The sequence below is a fragment of the Epargyreus clarus genome, unplaced genomic scaffold (genome assembly GCF_041222505.1).
Source record: "Epargyreus clarus isolate Ecla_fem2 unplaced genomic scaffold, WU_Ecla_fem_2.2 ptg000015l, whole genome shotgun sequence".
Lineage (NCBI taxonomy): Eukaryota > Metazoa > Arthropoda > Insecta > Lepidoptera > Hesperiidae > Epargyreus > Epargyreus clarus.
This window is the reverse complement of record NW_027332223.1, coordinates 7,497,664-7,514,839: the sequence shown is the minus strand read 5'-3', so window position 1 is coordinate 7,514,839 and position 17,176 is coordinate 7,497,664. Positions and strand designations below refer to the sequence as shown.

At 35.1% G+C, this 17,176-nt stretch overlaps 2 protein-coding genes across 2 annotated transcripts; both read left to right on the top strand.

The window, feature by feature from the left end:
* The first annotated feature begins 794 nt into the window (after positions 1-794).
* c12.1 (spliceosome-associated protein CWC15) lies at positions 795-3,692 on the top strand. Its single transcript, XM_073080773.1, has 4 exons — positions 795-1,141; positions 2,342-2,621; positions 3,028-3,132; positions 3,498-3,692. Exons 1-4 carry the CDS (start codon positions 1,011-1,013, stop codon positions 3,633-3,635), a joined length of 654 nt encoding a protein of 217 aa, XP_072936874.1. The 5' UTR covers positions 795-1,010; the 3' UTR covers positions 3,636-3,692.
* Positions 3,693-6,621: 2,929 nt separating this feature from the next.
* gbb (glass bottom boat) lies at positions 6,622-15,547 on the top strand. Its single transcript, XM_073080346.1, has 7 exons — positions 6,622-7,174; positions 11,671-11,860; positions 12,305-12,459; positions 12,930-13,130; positions 14,035-14,108; positions 14,837-14,971; positions 15,401-15,547. The coding sequence occupies exons 1-7, from the start codon at positions 6,799-6,801 to the stop codon at positions 15,524-15,526; spliced, it is 1,257 nt and encodes a 418-aa protein (XP_072936447.1). The 5' UTR covers positions 6,622-6,798; the 3' UTR covers positions 15,527-15,547.
* The last annotated feature ends 1,629 nt before the right edge of the window (positions 15,548-17,176 follow it).

Here is a 17,176-nt window from a genome sequence, read left to right as displayed (position 1 = left end):
ACTAATCTGACAATTTTTTTCTGGGAAGATGAACTTTTTTGTTTTTTTTTTCATGGATCAGTACGGCCTATAATTGGCATTCATTGTAATTTTTGTTTGAACATGATAACTCTTTTAGTTCAAAAGTTATAGCGATTTATTTACTTTAGGTGCACAATTCCAAAAAAAAACTTCAAAAGGTCGTAAAACCCAAAAAAAAAAATTATTATTTTTTTTATTTTTTTTGTCGACAAAATGCGGTTTAATTTTCCCTGTTTCAATATGTGCACTTTATGGAGATTCACCTGTATAAGAAGTAACTTATACATGGCTGAACGATACTGCCTATCGGTTACTATAATTATTATTCTTTTGGAAGTGACTACATTGACCACAGAACACATATACCCCTAAAGACTGACTTATATAGGCGTAAAACTGTTAGTCCACTCTGAATATAAAAATGAATCGTGTCGCCTTAACAAATTGTATGACTACACCTGCTTGAAACAACTTCAGAGCGGACTGTTAGTTTGGCGCGGACTATACTTCACTACAGTAGGGATGTCGGGTCGGAAGTGAAAAAATGTATCGATATATCGATTTATCGACATTTTTAGTCCGATATAGCGATTTTTTGGCCGATATATTTTCATCTAATATACCAATATATCAATACAAAATATCCAATATCGAAAATTGTATAAAAACGATATATTTTTTATAAATTAGTTATAAAATAGTCTTTGTGTAACTAAAGCTCCACTATTAAGTCACAGACGCTCCGTTAGGAGTATAGGTGTTCTGTGGACAGATCAAAGATGTCGCTTGACAATCTTGACATCAGACAATGGCACTGTTATATTGTTGATTGCTGGTTACCTTTACTTAATATTTTTCGTTGCTATTTATTGATTACTTTCGAATACACTGTGTTGTAATTGTACTATTTAAGTATCCGCCGTTAATGTGCTGATTTCTTCTGTGATTTGTAACTTTATGATTTCATTTTGAAAAGAAAAAGTTGAGCCATGACTACAGCTGCAAGACCAACGTTTGATCCCGCCAGAGGGGGCCAAGGACGAGGAGAGAAAGATTTAAGTGCTATATCTCGTCAGTATTCTAGTAGAGATCTTCCAGGGCATACGAAATTGAAATATCGGTAACTATAAACACTATTACTAAACTGTAAAGTCAGATAACATCAATGCATGCTTATTTGCGATGTACAGTTAACTACTTAAGTTTACCTCCTTGTTTCATTATTAAACAGTTAACCTTCCTATTAAATCTACTTTATTGGAGCTCCTATTCTACTCCATTTAATGATGGTCATAGGTATTGTGATGCTTAAACTGATGGTCATTTGTAGGTTTCACCAGTACTATGTTACTTTAAATATGTGTTCAATGTTGTACCTTTATCAATATCTGTATTATATAGTATACAAATACTCCCTGAACTATGTTGGTTACGAATATGTGAATAACAAGACTTAACCAATCCATAGTATATTGGTAGTTTCCGTGTATACTAATCTCTTATGATTATATTAAAATGATGTTAGTATTGTAGTTTCTACTTGATTAAAATAAATATAGTTCAAAAAACTAAAAAACACGCTTTTATGATAAAATTAACTAAAAAGTAGAAAATCTAAATGAATCTAGGAATCAATTAAGGAACAGTAAATAGTATAATTGTGAAATAAATCTACAAAGTTTGAACGAAATTTGGCCGTTTAAAGTGGGTCAAAATCGCGCCCAAAGAAGTCGGTTACAAACATACAAACATACAGGTGAAGCTAATAATAAGCGTGTAAAAAGCTTGTAAAAATAGTATTGATAACATATTATTTTCCATAATTATCACTGCAAAGTTTCTTTATGGACATTCAGCAATATGTTGAACATATTATCGATTGTGCGAGACCCCAACAACATGTCCTCAAAGTTCCAATTAGAGCAAATCTTGGGTAACCCCATTTATAATCTTCGCACACTGGTATATCACCCTGTATTTTGAGTTTATATGATATGGATTAATCCCTCATTTCTTTGATAGTTTTGATAGCCAGTTTTATATATTAGCTGACCCGGCAAACGTTGTGTTGCCATATAAATAAAAAAATGTTAAGGGTGAACAACCCTTATCACTTAGGGGTAAGAAAAATAGATAGTATTACAGTAGGATTCTCAGACCTACTGAATAAGCATATAAAATTTGGTGAAAATCGGTAGCCTTTTCAGAGGAGTATGGTAACTAACATTGTGACAGAAGCATTTTATATATAAGATATATGAAGTTGTGTTTACTCTTTTTCTAAATGTTTTATGATAATATGTGTTAATTTGTTTTACAGAGAACAAGGCCAGGGCACTACAGAAGAGTTAAGGGCCAGGGATTTCCGTAAGGAACTTGAAGAGAGAGAAAAGGAGAGCAAAGGCCCAAGTGCACGACGACAAGCTGAACCACCGGTTAAGAGACTTAAAATAGATCAAGTACCGGCCGCAAGCTTGGATGCAGATGACCCACTCGAAGGTGACTCTTCAGATTCAGATGACTCAGATGATGACACGGCTGCATTACTTGCGGAGCTAAACAAAATAAAGAAGGAGAGAGCAATTGATCAGGCCAAAAAGGTTAAAAAACTGAAATCTTTTTTACATATTTTGATATAGTTTCTTATATTAAATTATGGTTTTCCTACCAACTCCATCCTCTCACCTCAAAAATATATGAATGTATAAAAAGTGATATGAATATTACTACCCTGATGATGCTCCATTTTGGAGCAAAACACGTGTTGGTGGTATGTATGGTGGTGTATACTTTTAATTTTTTGCTTCTGCACACATCCTTTGTGGGAGGGAGGGTGTTTACATACTGCACGGTTTAAAATATATACCATCATACATATTTGTAGCAGATTGTTGCAACATAGTTTTAATCTTTACTTAATGATATAAATATAACAATAAATTGAAGAAAAGATTTATTGCTCTTATTTATATTAATTTGATCTCTAAATTTTTATAACGTTTTTAGGAAGCTGAAAGGAAACAAGAAGAAGAAAGGATCAGAATGGAGAACATATTGTCAGGAAATCCATTATTAAACTATTCTTCAGCTGGACAAAAGAATGACCTAAAGGTATTTGTAACATTGTAAAGGTTCCACCACATCCATTTAAGTGTATGAGTGACTCATTTTAAAACTCTTAAATGCATTCATCAATTGTGTTTATTGAATAACATTGAAACCTCTTTCACAATGTTTGAGTAAAGATAAATTATTTATATTATGGTTTTACAGTTAAATCCCCTTATATTTTTTGTCTCTTACTTAAATTTAAACATATTCAATTTAAATAACACTTTTTAATCATAATCTCATAGTACCTAATAAGGGGTTTTGTGTCACATTGTGAAATAAGCCTAATGTAGTAAATATATCTAAAACTTGTATTAAATTAAATGAGAAAAAAAACACATTGAATATCAATTTGTATGTTGCAGGTCAAAAGAAGATGGGATGACGATGTTGTCTTCAAAAACTGTGCACGCTCTGAACCTGAAAAGAAACCAAATAGTTTTATTAATGACTCATTAAGATCAGAATTCCACAAGAAGTTCATGGAAAAGTATGTTAAATGATTGTCCATTGTTATTAAATAAGATTTAATTTTAATAAATTTGCTATGAAATAAATTATTCAGTTGTATCCTTTTAATATCCACTATTCTCTTTTTGCATTTTCTAAAATTTCTTATCACAGTCAATTAATCAATGAATTATTTTCGAACCATCAATTTAACAAATCAATTGATGGTTTGAAAGTAATTGTCTCCTTGAGCTAGTAGTAATAGTAGCTGACGTAGCTATCCGTAGCTCCAATATAGTTCCGTAGCCCGGGGAGGTACTGATAATCGTGGTGCAAATTCGATGACGTATCATTATTTCGTGAACTATTTTGAAAACGCCACCTTTAGGAGTTCAGCGCCATGAAACTTTTCTATAATAGAGGCAGAGACGAGGCGTAACCGATAATAAAAGTCGTTAACTCATTGCTGTGCACTGGTGGGCCTGGGTCTCCTCTCAGAATGAGAAGGATTAGCCCATAGTCGAGCACGCTGGTCAAGTTTTGACGTATTGGTAGACTTTACAAAACTTTGAGTTTTTTTTAATGATCTCGGGTACCTGCGATGTTATGTTTCATCGTTAAAGTGATAATTTATTTTTATAAGTATGTATGTAACTTTGAAAAATTAGAGGTGCGTGCCTGGGATTCGAACGTCGGACCTCTCGATCGAGAGGGCGAGTTTCAGCTACTAGGCTATCACTGCGGAAAATAAAAATAATTTTGCAAATTGTCTGAATAAGTTAGTCTTGGAAGGTAATGAGGAGGAGGCGACTAGTGAAAATGTACAAAGACTTGTGGGCAGTGACGGATCAAGAGTTCTGACCGCCCTAGGCTAATTACGAAGACGCGCCCCCACCGTAACGATAGACCTTAAAAGAAATATATTAGTTTTGACATTGTGTACTAGCATGAAATTAATAGTGCCGATCCTCACGCCCTAGGCTGCAGCCTAATTAGCATAAGGGTTAATCAGGCTCTGCTTGTGGGGAGTGACCAAGCACACATACAACTTGTCGCAAGATAAACAAACCTACAGGCTTACCAAGTCTAATTACAGCATTGTTAGTTACCTTGCCCAACAAAAAATATAATAATTTATTACTTTTTGAAAAATCGGGTTATATTTTTGGAAAAATTAAATGTAGTTATGGTGTTACTGCAGTTGAAACCAATAACACCGCCATTGCTGCGGTCAACAGAATTGTGGACGTTGGACAAATACTTCAAAAATAATTAAATAATCCTAATCTTGTTTTATTGTTTGTCATTATGAAAGGATCAGCTGCGTTGGTAAAAATCATCTCGTTTTACACGGATATTTCTCTGAATTACTTTAACTAGGGCAAATTTTTGGAAATCGGTCAAATGACAAACGTTCCTGAGTGTGTTTAGTTACTTTATATTATTTATATCTTCCTACTTCATTTTTAGACGTCTGATGTTTAGTGGCAATTAGATACTTATTTCATCTACTACACTTAAGAATCAATTATTTTGTAGCACCACTTGTATTTTCGGTCGGCACACATAGGTAAGACTTGTTTTACTTTAAAAATGTAGTAATTTAAAAAGTTATCAAAAGAAACCCATCGCCCCTAAACCGATAATCATCAATACCCTCTAATTATCTCTGGGCCATCCAGGCCAGCCCATAAGTGGGAGCTCAAGCATATCGCGTACCTACTCTGAGAAAATACTGGTGTCGGCATAGTTACTAATTAAGTACTTAAATATAATATTATTACAATATATCTAATTTATATGTAATTATAATATTGAATAATAAGGAAATTGAATTAACATTTATTAATAACATTCAGTTGCCAGGTAAGTAGGTACGTGATATCAAGTTTGGTTAATTTTATGACTGCGTAAGTAAATAATTTATTCCTTCAGGATCCAGACGTACGCAAGTTTGTAGTGTGCATTTAATTTAGGCAATTAGTCCAATTTAAATTATAACATACGTTGGTAGATACAAGATCATTCTGGGACTTCGCCCTTCTAGCATAGCCATCTTTGTGTTGTTTATGTTACAAATACATATAATGAATGTTACATATACATTATAAAAAACGAATTAACGATATGTTTGGTTATGTGGTTTTTAAATATATACGTACCTATACCTAGAAGTCATCATTATTTTTTTAAATAAGTTCGTCACGAAAAGTTTGCCATCGAATAGATAGGTAAGTAAATAGGTACTTTACGCGTTATAATAAATTTGATTGAAAAAAGCTCTTCATCCATCCATTAACTTTTAGTGTACTTAATTATTGGACGTAATTTTCGTCTTAACATGAGTGTTTTACTAATTAATCATCGTGGGTTTAATGACATGAATACTGATTGATTGCATTGATGCTTAATTTCGACCTTTCGTAGAACGATGTTCTACGCGTAGTCCAGTTCCAACTCCTATTTAATTTCTATCGCATTAATACAATCATTACAGACATTCTAAGCACGTAACTTTTCCTCAAAAATCTTAAGTATTCAGTTCAGTTGAAGTAGTTATCGTTAGATTAACATACTTTAATGTAGTCGAGAAACATATATGTATATGAAACTTATTTCTTAGTCATAAGTTAGGTCTCAGGAGAAAATATTATCTACTTTGAGTCAAATGGGTTATCAGTAGTTTAGGTATGGTCAAGCGTTTAATTCATCTAGGTAAAAACCAATAACGTCCTTAAAACAATTAATTTTGCTAAAGTTTATAGTTAGGTAGTGGTACATGAGGTATTTATTTTAATAGCCCCTTAGTCGTATCTACTTAAAAAATAGTTATTTTTGTACAATACTTAAAATGGTATTACGCATTTCTATTTTGGTATAGCTCCCCTGATAAAGCATTCATACAATGTATTTAGGTTCTAGTTCTGACAGCAGCCAGCTTGACGCTCGTGTATGCGTTTATTGCGACGGTGGCGCTTCTATGTTTACAATTAAAACGAGTACTTATAATACGGCGAGAGAGGGCAGAGGAGTAGCGGGGAGTCGTGGAAGTGCGACGACGGCGGCCGGTGGCCCACCTTGAGTGGGCAGGTTCAGTGGCTGCGGCTAGTCCCGTCGCGTGTTGTGGCCGGCCGACTCATAAATACTTAACTCGTTAGACGTTAGTTGAGTGGGCGCTTCGACAGCGTACACAGGCACCGGTAGGGGACAGCGAACATGGCTGGACCGGAGACGGCGTGGCAATGCGCGAGTTTTATGGTGTTGTTTACCATAGTAACGGAGGCAGCTTTATCCGGGTTGTACATCGACAACGGAGTGGATCAGACTGTGATACATCATTCTATGACGCGACATGAACGACAAGTAGTTGAACACGAAATATTAGAATTGTTAGGACTCGGAGAAAGGCCGCGTAGATCTCGGGCACCACCCTTAGATCGTTCAGCACCCAGTTTTTTGTTGGACGTGTACAAGCAATTAGCGGAGGAACATGAACAAGCTCGTCCGACGCGGAGTTCGGAAATGGCTCTTAGTGGCGAAGAACAGCAGGCTATTGATGAAAGCGATCTCATCATGACTTTTCAGAGTAAAAGTACGTATATTTCCATTGATATTTCCTATTAATTTATATTCATTGTATATTCGCCTTTATCCTTTAAAACAAAAAATATTTACCTTTATTCAATTGTCGGCATCTAGTGAATACCTAGTAGGTATGTATATCCACATACATAAGAATGTTTATAAATGCAAATGCTATTTCTGGGTACATAATCTTTACGTTCTCGGAATAATGTTATTTACAAGATATCGGTTTGCAGAACTAGAAATTGTTTGGTTTTCATTAAAGAACAGTTTAGTAAGTAACTACGTAATGCATTATTTTTCTAAGTGTCTTTAACAAATATGAGTAATTTCAATTTTGTTTTTAATTAAAATTTAATTATTTAAGTCTTAAATATTTATTTATTTACATTATACGTATATCTAACACGAGTCATAAACCTGAGATTTTAATTTATTATCTATAAACATGTCATGGAAATAAATTAAGGATAAATTGTTATTTATTAAATATATAAATATTAGTATAGATATGGTTAATACACTTTAAACAAATAACATACGTATTTAATCAGTTATATAAGAATTTAATAATACAACGGTTAAATCTAAAATAAGTTAAAGTGAAATAAACCAGGTTTACCTACCTATATTTTTAGGAATTTATTAATTATCCCGCGCTATTTATTTAGCGCGGAAAATTAATAAAAAGGAGTGCGCCAGGGATGTATTCTATCTCCTCTCCTTTTCAACATCTACGGAGAGTACATCATGAGAAGAGCATTGGATGGCTGGGATGGAGGCATCACAATTGGTGGCAAAAAGATCAGCAACCTGAGATACGCAGATGACACCACACTTTTTGCGGCATCAGAGGGTGAGATGGCAAATTTGTTTCGGAGAGTGGAGATCGAGAGCAAGCTGGTGGGGCTGTCGATTAACAGGGCAAAGACCAAAGTCATGTTCGTCGATAGAGCTGAGCAGCTTTCACAGACTGGCCTTTTATCAAACCTGCAAACGGTAAAGGAGTTTGTTTACCTTGGATCCATGATCAGCAACCAAGGAGGATGCGAAAAGGAGATACGCCGACGAACTCAAATGGCCAAAAATGCAATGAGCAAGCTCACAAAAATCTGGAAGAGCAGAAACGTCTCCAATGCCACCAAAATGAGGATAGTACGGACTTTGGTCTTCTCGGTGTTCCTGTACGCATCTGAGTCCTGGACGATCCGAGCTGTAGACAGAAGGAAGATCGATGCCTTCGAAATGTGGTGCTGGAGGAGAATGTTACGAATACCGTGGACGGCTAAAAGAACCAATAAGTCGATTCTCCAACAGCTAAAAATTAAAACGAGGTTATCTACGCTCTGCTACCAGCGCATTCTAACCTACTTTGGCCACATAGCGCGAAGAGATCCAGACAACCTTGAAAAGCTGGTTGTGGTGGGCAAAGTAGATGGGAGAAGACCTAGGGGCCGATCACCTAGTCGATGGTCTGACTCCATAAAAGAAATTACGGGACTTCCAGTGACAACCGCTCTCAGACAAGCTGAAGACCGGGTAGCTTGGAAGCAGCTCGTCAGATCTTCCACAGAGGCTTACCAGAACGAGCACGACCTTCAGAAATGAAGAAAACGACAAAGAAGAAGATTTATTTAGCTGTATCAAATATCAGTAGGTACTTTTATTAAGAAATATTAAAAGCTACAGTAAACCAATTATTTTTCTTCATTATTTATATAATTTTTATATTATGTACTATCGAGAATTAGCTGTTTACCTGCTCGTCGCCAAGAGGAGTTTATGGAGGATATTAAAACAATGACATTCCATTTTGTTTTATGCTACAAAAACGGCAGGTAGACGTGAGTCACTGTGTATCTTGACCAATATTATTAGATGGGAGCGAGTGGTATGCCATTGACCGTTACCATTTGGCGCCACCCAGGATAACGAGATTCCTAGAATGTTATTAAAAGTAGGAGTTCTATTTTACATTATGTTATCACATTAATATGAAAAAATATACGTCGACAGTAGTAGCTTTGTTCAATATTTTGTATTCAGTAGGCATGTTTATTTTAAGTATAAAATAAAGTTATTAGGTATACAGGTATATTGTCCCTGTAGTCCCGGGAATAGAATAGGGCTACAGTATTCCTTGCCTGTCGTAAGAGGCAACTAAAAGGGGGCTTCGGGTTGCGGGCGGCAAGATTGGGAGCTCGAACCGTCCAGCAGGCAACCCCGGGAAGGAGGGCGGTATGTTTGGTGGCATCCCGTCGTGAGCACCACCACCAAACACCAGAGTGTGTAGGAGGAGTCGAAAGTGCTCCCCCCAGGGCATAGCCCGATCAGGGCATCGCGCTTGGAGGACTCCGGTTGTGTTCCTTCGGAAATCCCGGAGTTTCCCAACAAGCGTTGAGGACGGCCACCAGGGGAGTTTTAGTGCGGTAAAAATACCCCGGTGTCGCTCCCACGTCGTCGGGTACCTTTTAAAGGCTTCCCCCTCGTAAACAAAAAAAAGGTATACCTACAGGTATATTTTATTTCTCATACAAACCGATTGAAGATTTTATTTCCATTCGATTTTAAATAAAAAAATAAACATTGAAAAAACTGCATTAAAAACAACTCTACGAGACTCGGTGAAACTATGTACTTCTACACTTCTTTACTTTAATTGTACTTACTTCTTCACTAAAATAATTGTGTATGGCTGTAAATTTTTTAATACAATATATTTCTACCTCATAACAGTAGTGATAAGCGAAATATAAGTAGTTTACACATTTATTTTGAGCACGAAAAACGTTTAATTCTATTTAGATTGTTAAGTGGCAATTGTGATGGTACATACTTATTACACTTCATTTTATCTAGTAACTCTACACAGCCTTACTGATATAAAATATTTTATTCCAATTATTAATTATGAGCAAATATTGGTGTTATGACATAAAACTAATATAAAATGACCATAACCAAATAGGCTGAGATTAAGTCAGCGTCAACAGCAGGTGTTCACTGGCGTCGTTAGACAAACCGGGTGAAACTTAACTCCGCATGCACGTGTATAGTTGTACCTAATGGCTATTTATATCACATAGGTAGTATGAAAATGAATGTAAATAATTTGTACATTTAAATAATCACGTCATGAGTTTATCCATAGTTTACCCAATAAGTTTTAAAAGATACATGTCGTAAAAATATGTGAAATAGCCCTAAATTACCAAATACGTAATTCCCCGACAATGCACAACTTTCCCAGTAGCGGGATTCTCGCTAAGCGAGAGGATTTTTGACCATATGCTACCACGCTGACCGATTGCGCATCGGTAAACTTTACACACGTAGAGAATGTTATTTTTAAAGAACTCTGAAATATTAGAAAATTTACAAGGGCTTTCATGTACATAACTTCAAAAAATCATAGGTCTTGGGTATCAAACTTACATATAATTAAAATAAGATTCAATAAGCTGAATAAGTACATGTAAAATTGGGAACCCGAGAGCTGGCATACATTTCACTCAAAGAATTGGTATAGCAATTCAGAGAGTTAATGCTGCCAGCGTCTTGGGAACCCTGCTAAGACAGTGATGCTGACAATTTTTATGGTAGTGTTTTTGTTTTTATATTTTTGTTTTTCATTTTTGTATATATGTAAATTTTGTAAATAAGTTATTTTATATTTATAATTTAATTATTATATTTAATTTTCTGTATTATAATTGTATATATTTTTCAGTTCATAAATTAATTGTACGTTATTAAAGAAATACAGTTACAAAATGAATCATGAGTACATGCATATCTCTATGTGTCTCATTGTAATCTGATAACAAGAAAAGAGTGACTACTTTCTAAAGTGAAGCTTGGCTTAAGTTTCCTTCAATGCGGTTAGGATTTCCTCACGATATCGCTTTGTTCTTAGCCATATCTTATGTTAACTCATAACATAATGTACTTTTGTTTCATTTCGCGGACTTTTTGGTGAATCATTACAGTCAAATTGTCCTGACCATTTATTTTAGGTATAGTCCAATATACATAGTGCGCGTAAAACTACTAGTCCGCTCTGAATATAGAATTGAATCGCGTCGCCTTAGCTAATTGTATGACTACACCTGCTCGCAACAACTTCAGAGCGGACTAGCAGTTTGGCGCGGACTATACGTTTGTATCTGCTTAACCTGTAGAGCCTGTGAACTTCAAATGCATGAGAGGTTAATATGCTTATATCTTCGGCGCCTAAATTTATTCTGAAACTTAAAACTTAAATTTTGGTTTGGATTCAACAGGTAATTTTGGAAACGGATTAACCGATTTTTAGAAAAGGCAACTGTTGTAAATTACGACGATTTTTTAATTTATGCAGGCTGCATCGTGAATGCAAAGAAGAAAATTACAATAGTGTCAGTATGTGGATAATCTGACAGATGGTATTCCCAACTGAAATGCGAATTGAGGTGAAAAATAAACACGGAGTGCTTAAAATGAACAAACTATTTTTAATTTCAGAGCATCACCTAGGCGCATTACGTCATGGGCACGGCAGGCACGTCTGGTTCGAGGTGGCGGGGGCTCCGGGCGACGCATCAGCGCTCCTCGGGGCGGAACTGCGCCTGCATCAAGCGGCCTCGCATACTGAGGACCCCACGAGCCTCTACACAGTGGTTGTGCATCGAGTCCTCAGTGTTGATAATTTAGGGTGAGTAACGAGAGTCTGCATATCTGTACTCGACTAGCTTTGAAAGTACTCACTAGGCTTTCTCTAGTTGCGGGGAGAGTATACCGCGCAAATAGACGTAATTTGGTTGCAGACATATGAAGTATATCTAAGTATTTTTTTTTAAATATTAAACCTATCTACGTATCATATATTATTAGATGTAAAATTAAATTACTTTGTGAAACAGATAATCAGAACCTAGTAATCTGATAGTTTAGTGTCTTAGATTTTATATACTTAATTATTGTTTCAGAACCTTGTTAAATTAATGAACTAGAAAATTCATGGAAATGTTTGTCAAAAGTGGATATTTATTAACATTTTTAACGGTTTTTAAATGAAAACTATTATTACTTGTCGAAATGATATTTCAGTGGAAAAATACTCATATTCCTATTAGTGAAACGATGATTTAATTTTCAGGAGTTTGCAACTGGAGCGCGTGGCGGCGGTCAACACTAGCGCGGGCGCCGAGGGCTGGCTCGAGTTGAACGTGACGGGCGCCTTGGCGACCTGGCTGAGCGCGCCCGCGGACAACCAGGGCTTTTTCATTACCATGCACCCACACTCACAACCAGGTACATTATGTGAACAACTTTGTGACTATTTAACATTTTGGGACTCTAAATGCATGATGTCGGGAAAACTCGACCGAAACTGTTAATATTTTTAACCGAGTTCCCAATGAATCCCATGTGTGTAGGAGGATTCGTTTCGTATATTTATTTGAACTCTTATTTTATATTATACTCAAAGTGAATATCACTCCACCTACAGCTTTTAGTGATCGAAGACCTACAGTGATGTTTTTTAACGAAAGACAAACAAAAGTTTGATAGTTTCGATAGTAGCGAATACGCTACAATAATAGCGAAATAATATCGAAAGGTTTTCTAGCCTTTGCGATCTACTTAAGTATACCGAACTTATAGATTGTGTGGGGCCATACTAATCTTTTTACGGATAAATTTAAGTCAACTTAGTACCTTTGGCAAATAGAATAATTATAAAAGAGGTTGCTTGTAAATGTTCATTACGATTTTCGCAGAGAGACATGTAAAACCAGAAGAGATCGGCTTAGAAGAAGCTCGTGGTGTCGCAGCGGAAGGAAAGCAGCCGTTCTTAGTGGCGTTCTTCAAGAATGGTCCGAAACTCGGCAGTGGGGATGCTGGAGCGCGCAGAAAACGGGAAGCAAGGCGATGGCGTACTCATGGCTATTCAGAAAATTATTTGAGAAATCCTCTAACAGGTTGATACGAATACTATAATAATTATTATATTATATTTGAAGGAAATGCATTTAAAAGTGGTACTCGTAATGTGGTTTATTTGGGTTGAAGAGTTCCAACGGAATGGTTGATTTTAGGCAATTACGAAAGTTTTTTAACCCTGAAATATTATCCCTGATAAAATGTACTATTTTCTATATTCATTTTATCATAAACAAATGAAATAACTGTAGCTACTTTTTCTTTACTATAATTTTATTCCTTTTACTTGTTTCTAATTCTATTCCGTAAAATGTATTTCTATTATGTCTGTAAAATAATTTTAATAACATTATGAGTTTGGGAGAACGTATATATGTCGGAGAAGGACAGCTCTCATCGACATCATTGATAGAATCTATGGGTTTTGTGGGCGTTGTCATAGGGTAGATGCAGGCACAAATACAGTACTCACAGTATTTATTGTTCTTAAAATTTATAACTTCGGATTTACAAAATAACTATACTATACTACTACTATTACTTTACAAACAAAGGATTTGAGCAGCAGGTTCAAGGTAGTGACTACACGCTCCAAAGCACAACGAAATAATGATCCACCTCGATCACTCACATCAGTTCTTATCAATGTTTCCCCACCGCGCCGCCAAATACCTCGACTCCACTAGAGACCTCTTAAAGTCTCTGCTCTGATTCTAATACGAAAGCTATACAATGACTGTTAATTATAATTTAAATCAATTAACCCTTCGATTGATCAAGTACCAATAATATTACTAAAATACTAAAGTAACAGTATAGCTAAAGCTATATTAAATAACTCTGACTCTTCCTCCGACATATATATATAAAAAGAAAATCTATTTAGCAGGTATTTTTAGTCATTTGTTACTTATATTCATGTTAAAATGTTTATTTTTACAGACACGTCGCATTGGACAACGAGAAGTTGTGAAATACAAACATTGTACGTGAGTTTCAAGGATCTAGAATGGCAGGTACGATATACAATCATACTTCTCTCTTTCTCCTTTACTAATTGGAAACAATAGAGTTTAATGAATATATTAATAGGTAGATATAGGTACTATATACTACCAATTTACGGGTAAAGGTGACAAACAAAATACTCGATAACATGACGTAATTCATTTGACGAAATCACGTTTGTTTACCGTCTTTATGAATCTGTCAATCGTTGCCATATCGATACTACATGACCTCACGTTATATCAGTGTTTCCACTGTCATCTCTTCCCTTTATGTTACTCGCTTACGTCAATATGTAACATAATTATTTCCACTTTCAATTTCGACCCCAAACGGTCGATATCGACCATTTTGAAAACTACTGAGCTAGAACGAGATGATTCGATCTCTCACGCTAGGAGCTCGGAGTTGAAATGCCAAGCGCGAACCTATTATTTCCGGGAGTATTTAATTGTGTAGATGATATAAATTATCATTTGCTTTGATGTTGAAAGGAGACTTTGTAAGAAAACTTACATACAAATTTATGACACAGTAAAAAAAGATTTCTAAAGTCAGACTGTATCTATCACTCGGTACCTGGTCAGTTTTGAGGACTATAGCATTTTCATTAATGAAAAGATACACGTGCTCAACAGCGAGAAAATAAATGGTGGTGAGATGAAGGTTTTTTTTCTGTTGTATCGATTTTTGCAAATTAGTTTATGATTGAAGTTTGGTTTATTTTCCCCAACAGGATTGGATCATAGCTCCCGACGGGTACGGCGCATTCTACTGTAGCGGTGAATGTAACTTCCCCTTAAACGCTCACAAGAACGCTACTAACCACGCCATCGTACAAACGCTAGTGCATCTATTAAACCCCACTCAGGTATTTTTACTTTATTTTATTTTGGTTCATTATTAATCTTCAACATCATTTTAGTGTTATGAATAACTAAATTAAATGGAAATAAATGTGTAAGTATATACCTACTGATACCAGTTTTCCAAAATTCAGGAAGATATCGTAAATTAAGGTTAATATTATTTTAGACCACACTATTTTCTTTTGTAATATTTTTGTTGACTGAAAAAATTACGGCTGTCTTCTTACCCAAAACTATGTAAAACTTGACTATATCCGTAATTAAGTGTATTTAAGCCAATTAACGTTAACATTTAAAGCTAGGAATTAAAATAGTAATATTATACGACTAAAGCAGCAAACGCGCATAATAATCTGGCTACAGCTACGAACTGAACATAAATGGTACTTCATATAAATTAATAACTAGTAACAATGTATCTTCTTTTATAGGTTCCAAAACCATCGTGCGCTCCGATTAAGCTGTCACCGATTTCAGTACTTTACTACACCGACGATTCTAACGTAATACTCCGAAAGTATAAGAACATGGTCGTGAAGAGCTGTGGCTGCCACTAGTTCTTAACACACGCACATTTGGTTGCCAATATTATTAAACTAGTCTTTGAGATTTGGGCAAAATGCCGACTGTTCAAATGTTACGGAACTGATATTAATAATCTTAAGCTCATATTTAAGTCACACAAATTTAATTGTAACTTTTATGTGTAGGAAGGTAAGTGTCATTTAAATCTGGCCCCTTGTGGGATAGAGGCTAGATATACACTTGAAAGCGTAGTTTACGTCCACATACATTTGCAAAAGTTGGGCTTGCAAGTTTGATACAATACAGTGAAGTTGTGGTAATGCGTCAACCCTTTTGCAGCGCGGTGTCGCATGAATTAATTTGTCCAACTAGAGTACGACGTCCGAACGTTTGTAATTCAGAATATTGAACACATTGACGAATTTGTTAAAGATCGTTGAAAGATAGAAACCAGATACTTGTGTAATTGTGTTCTGCCACTAGATTATCCATATCGATACCTTAATTCGCAAATCAGCCAACTCCACTTCTTGTCAAAAATTTTTTTTATTTATTTTGATAGTAAATAGCTTCGAACGAAATCAAAATAAATAAAAAAAACATTTTGACAAAAAGTGAAGTTGGCTGATTTGCGAATTAAGGTATCGATATATGAACCAGGCACTGGATTATAGAGTAACCGAAAGCTGGATAATTATTATTACCGCGCGTCTACTGTACTTATTATAGTACACTGTACTATAATCATACCTTTGAAATTGAAAAATAAGGACTGTCCATTGAACATATTTATCTCGCTAAGTCATTTACTTAGATTTAATGCAGTTTAGTCGTAGTTACAGTATGTCACGATAACCCCACTTCATGTTATCACGACTGTATTTAACTAATATTTCTATACTTGTACTTATGCGATATAAATGTACATGGAATACTTACAAATATTTTATTGTATACCTACTAAAATTAAAAGAAAGAACACACAATAAATTTATCATAACTGGCGAAGTAGAGTACTTCCAGAAAATTTTAGAAGCTCGACTTGGCGGAGGCACTGTCGTGCCTCCAGATAAAGAATTGTAATTAATGAATGTGTGAAGAGTAGGGGTACAAATTTACTTCAAAATTTTATTAATTTTAAAATTATAACTGTGCCTTATTACCACCTACAACGATAAAATATAAGAAAAAGAAGAAAGTGTTAGAGAAAAAATTATATTGTGATAAATACATTTATGTCGTAGATAGTGTAAATGAAACTTTATACTTATAAGCTCAGGCCAAACTATACAGGGACATTTCGTAGTTACTCGTAAATTTATCCAGAAACATCACATTTATTTAATTTAAAAATAATAGGCGTTAATGTATAAAAATATATAGCGGTTATATAGTAGCTATGTAAATATTGACACCATAAAAGTCATGAATTTGCCGTAGCGTGGGAAGACTGGCAAAAAGGTTCTTTAACAACAAATATGTCAGATATTTCAATTTTGCCGCCCTTTATTTTGCTGCTCTGGGCAATAGCTCAGCTTGCCTCGCCGGATCGGTCCTTATATACGATATATATTTTATGTAAGTATTCAGAAATCTTTGCTTGTCGTAAAATACCGTTACTTATCGTAAAAATGCCGTAGGTTTACAATCATCATTGTTGACCTACGGCATTTTTGTGCACA

What these genes read in the sequence shown, in the direction of transcription:
- gbb (XM_073080346.1), top strand. Translation starts at nt 6,799, where the DNA reads ATGGCTGGACCGGAGACGGCGTGGCAATGCGCGAGTTTTATGGTGTTG. An exon ending in CTCAGTGTTGATAATTTAGG is followed by an intron (nt 11,861 to 12,304) that starts GTGAGTAACGAG and finishes TTTAATTTTCAG; the next exon opens with GAGTTTGCAACTGGAGCGCG. An exon ending in TCAAGGATCTAGAATGGCAG is followed by an intron (nt 14,109 to 14,836) that starts GTACGATATACA and finishes TTTCCCCAACAG; the next exon opens with GATTGGATCATAGCTCCCGA.
- c12.1 (XM_073080773.1), top strand. Translation starts at nt 1,011, where the DNA reads ATGACTACAGCTGCAAGACCAACGTTTGATCCCGCCAGAGGGGGCCAA. An exon ending in CATACGAAATTGAAATATCG is followed by an intron (nt 1,142 to 2,341) that starts GTAACTATAAAC and finishes TTTGTTTTACAG; the next exon opens with AGAACAAGGCCAGGGCACTA. An exon ending in CAATTGATCAGGCCAAAAAG is followed by an intron (nt 2,622 to 3,027) that starts GTTAAAAAACTG and finishes TAACGTTTTTAG; the next exon opens with GAAGCTGAAAGGAAACAAGA.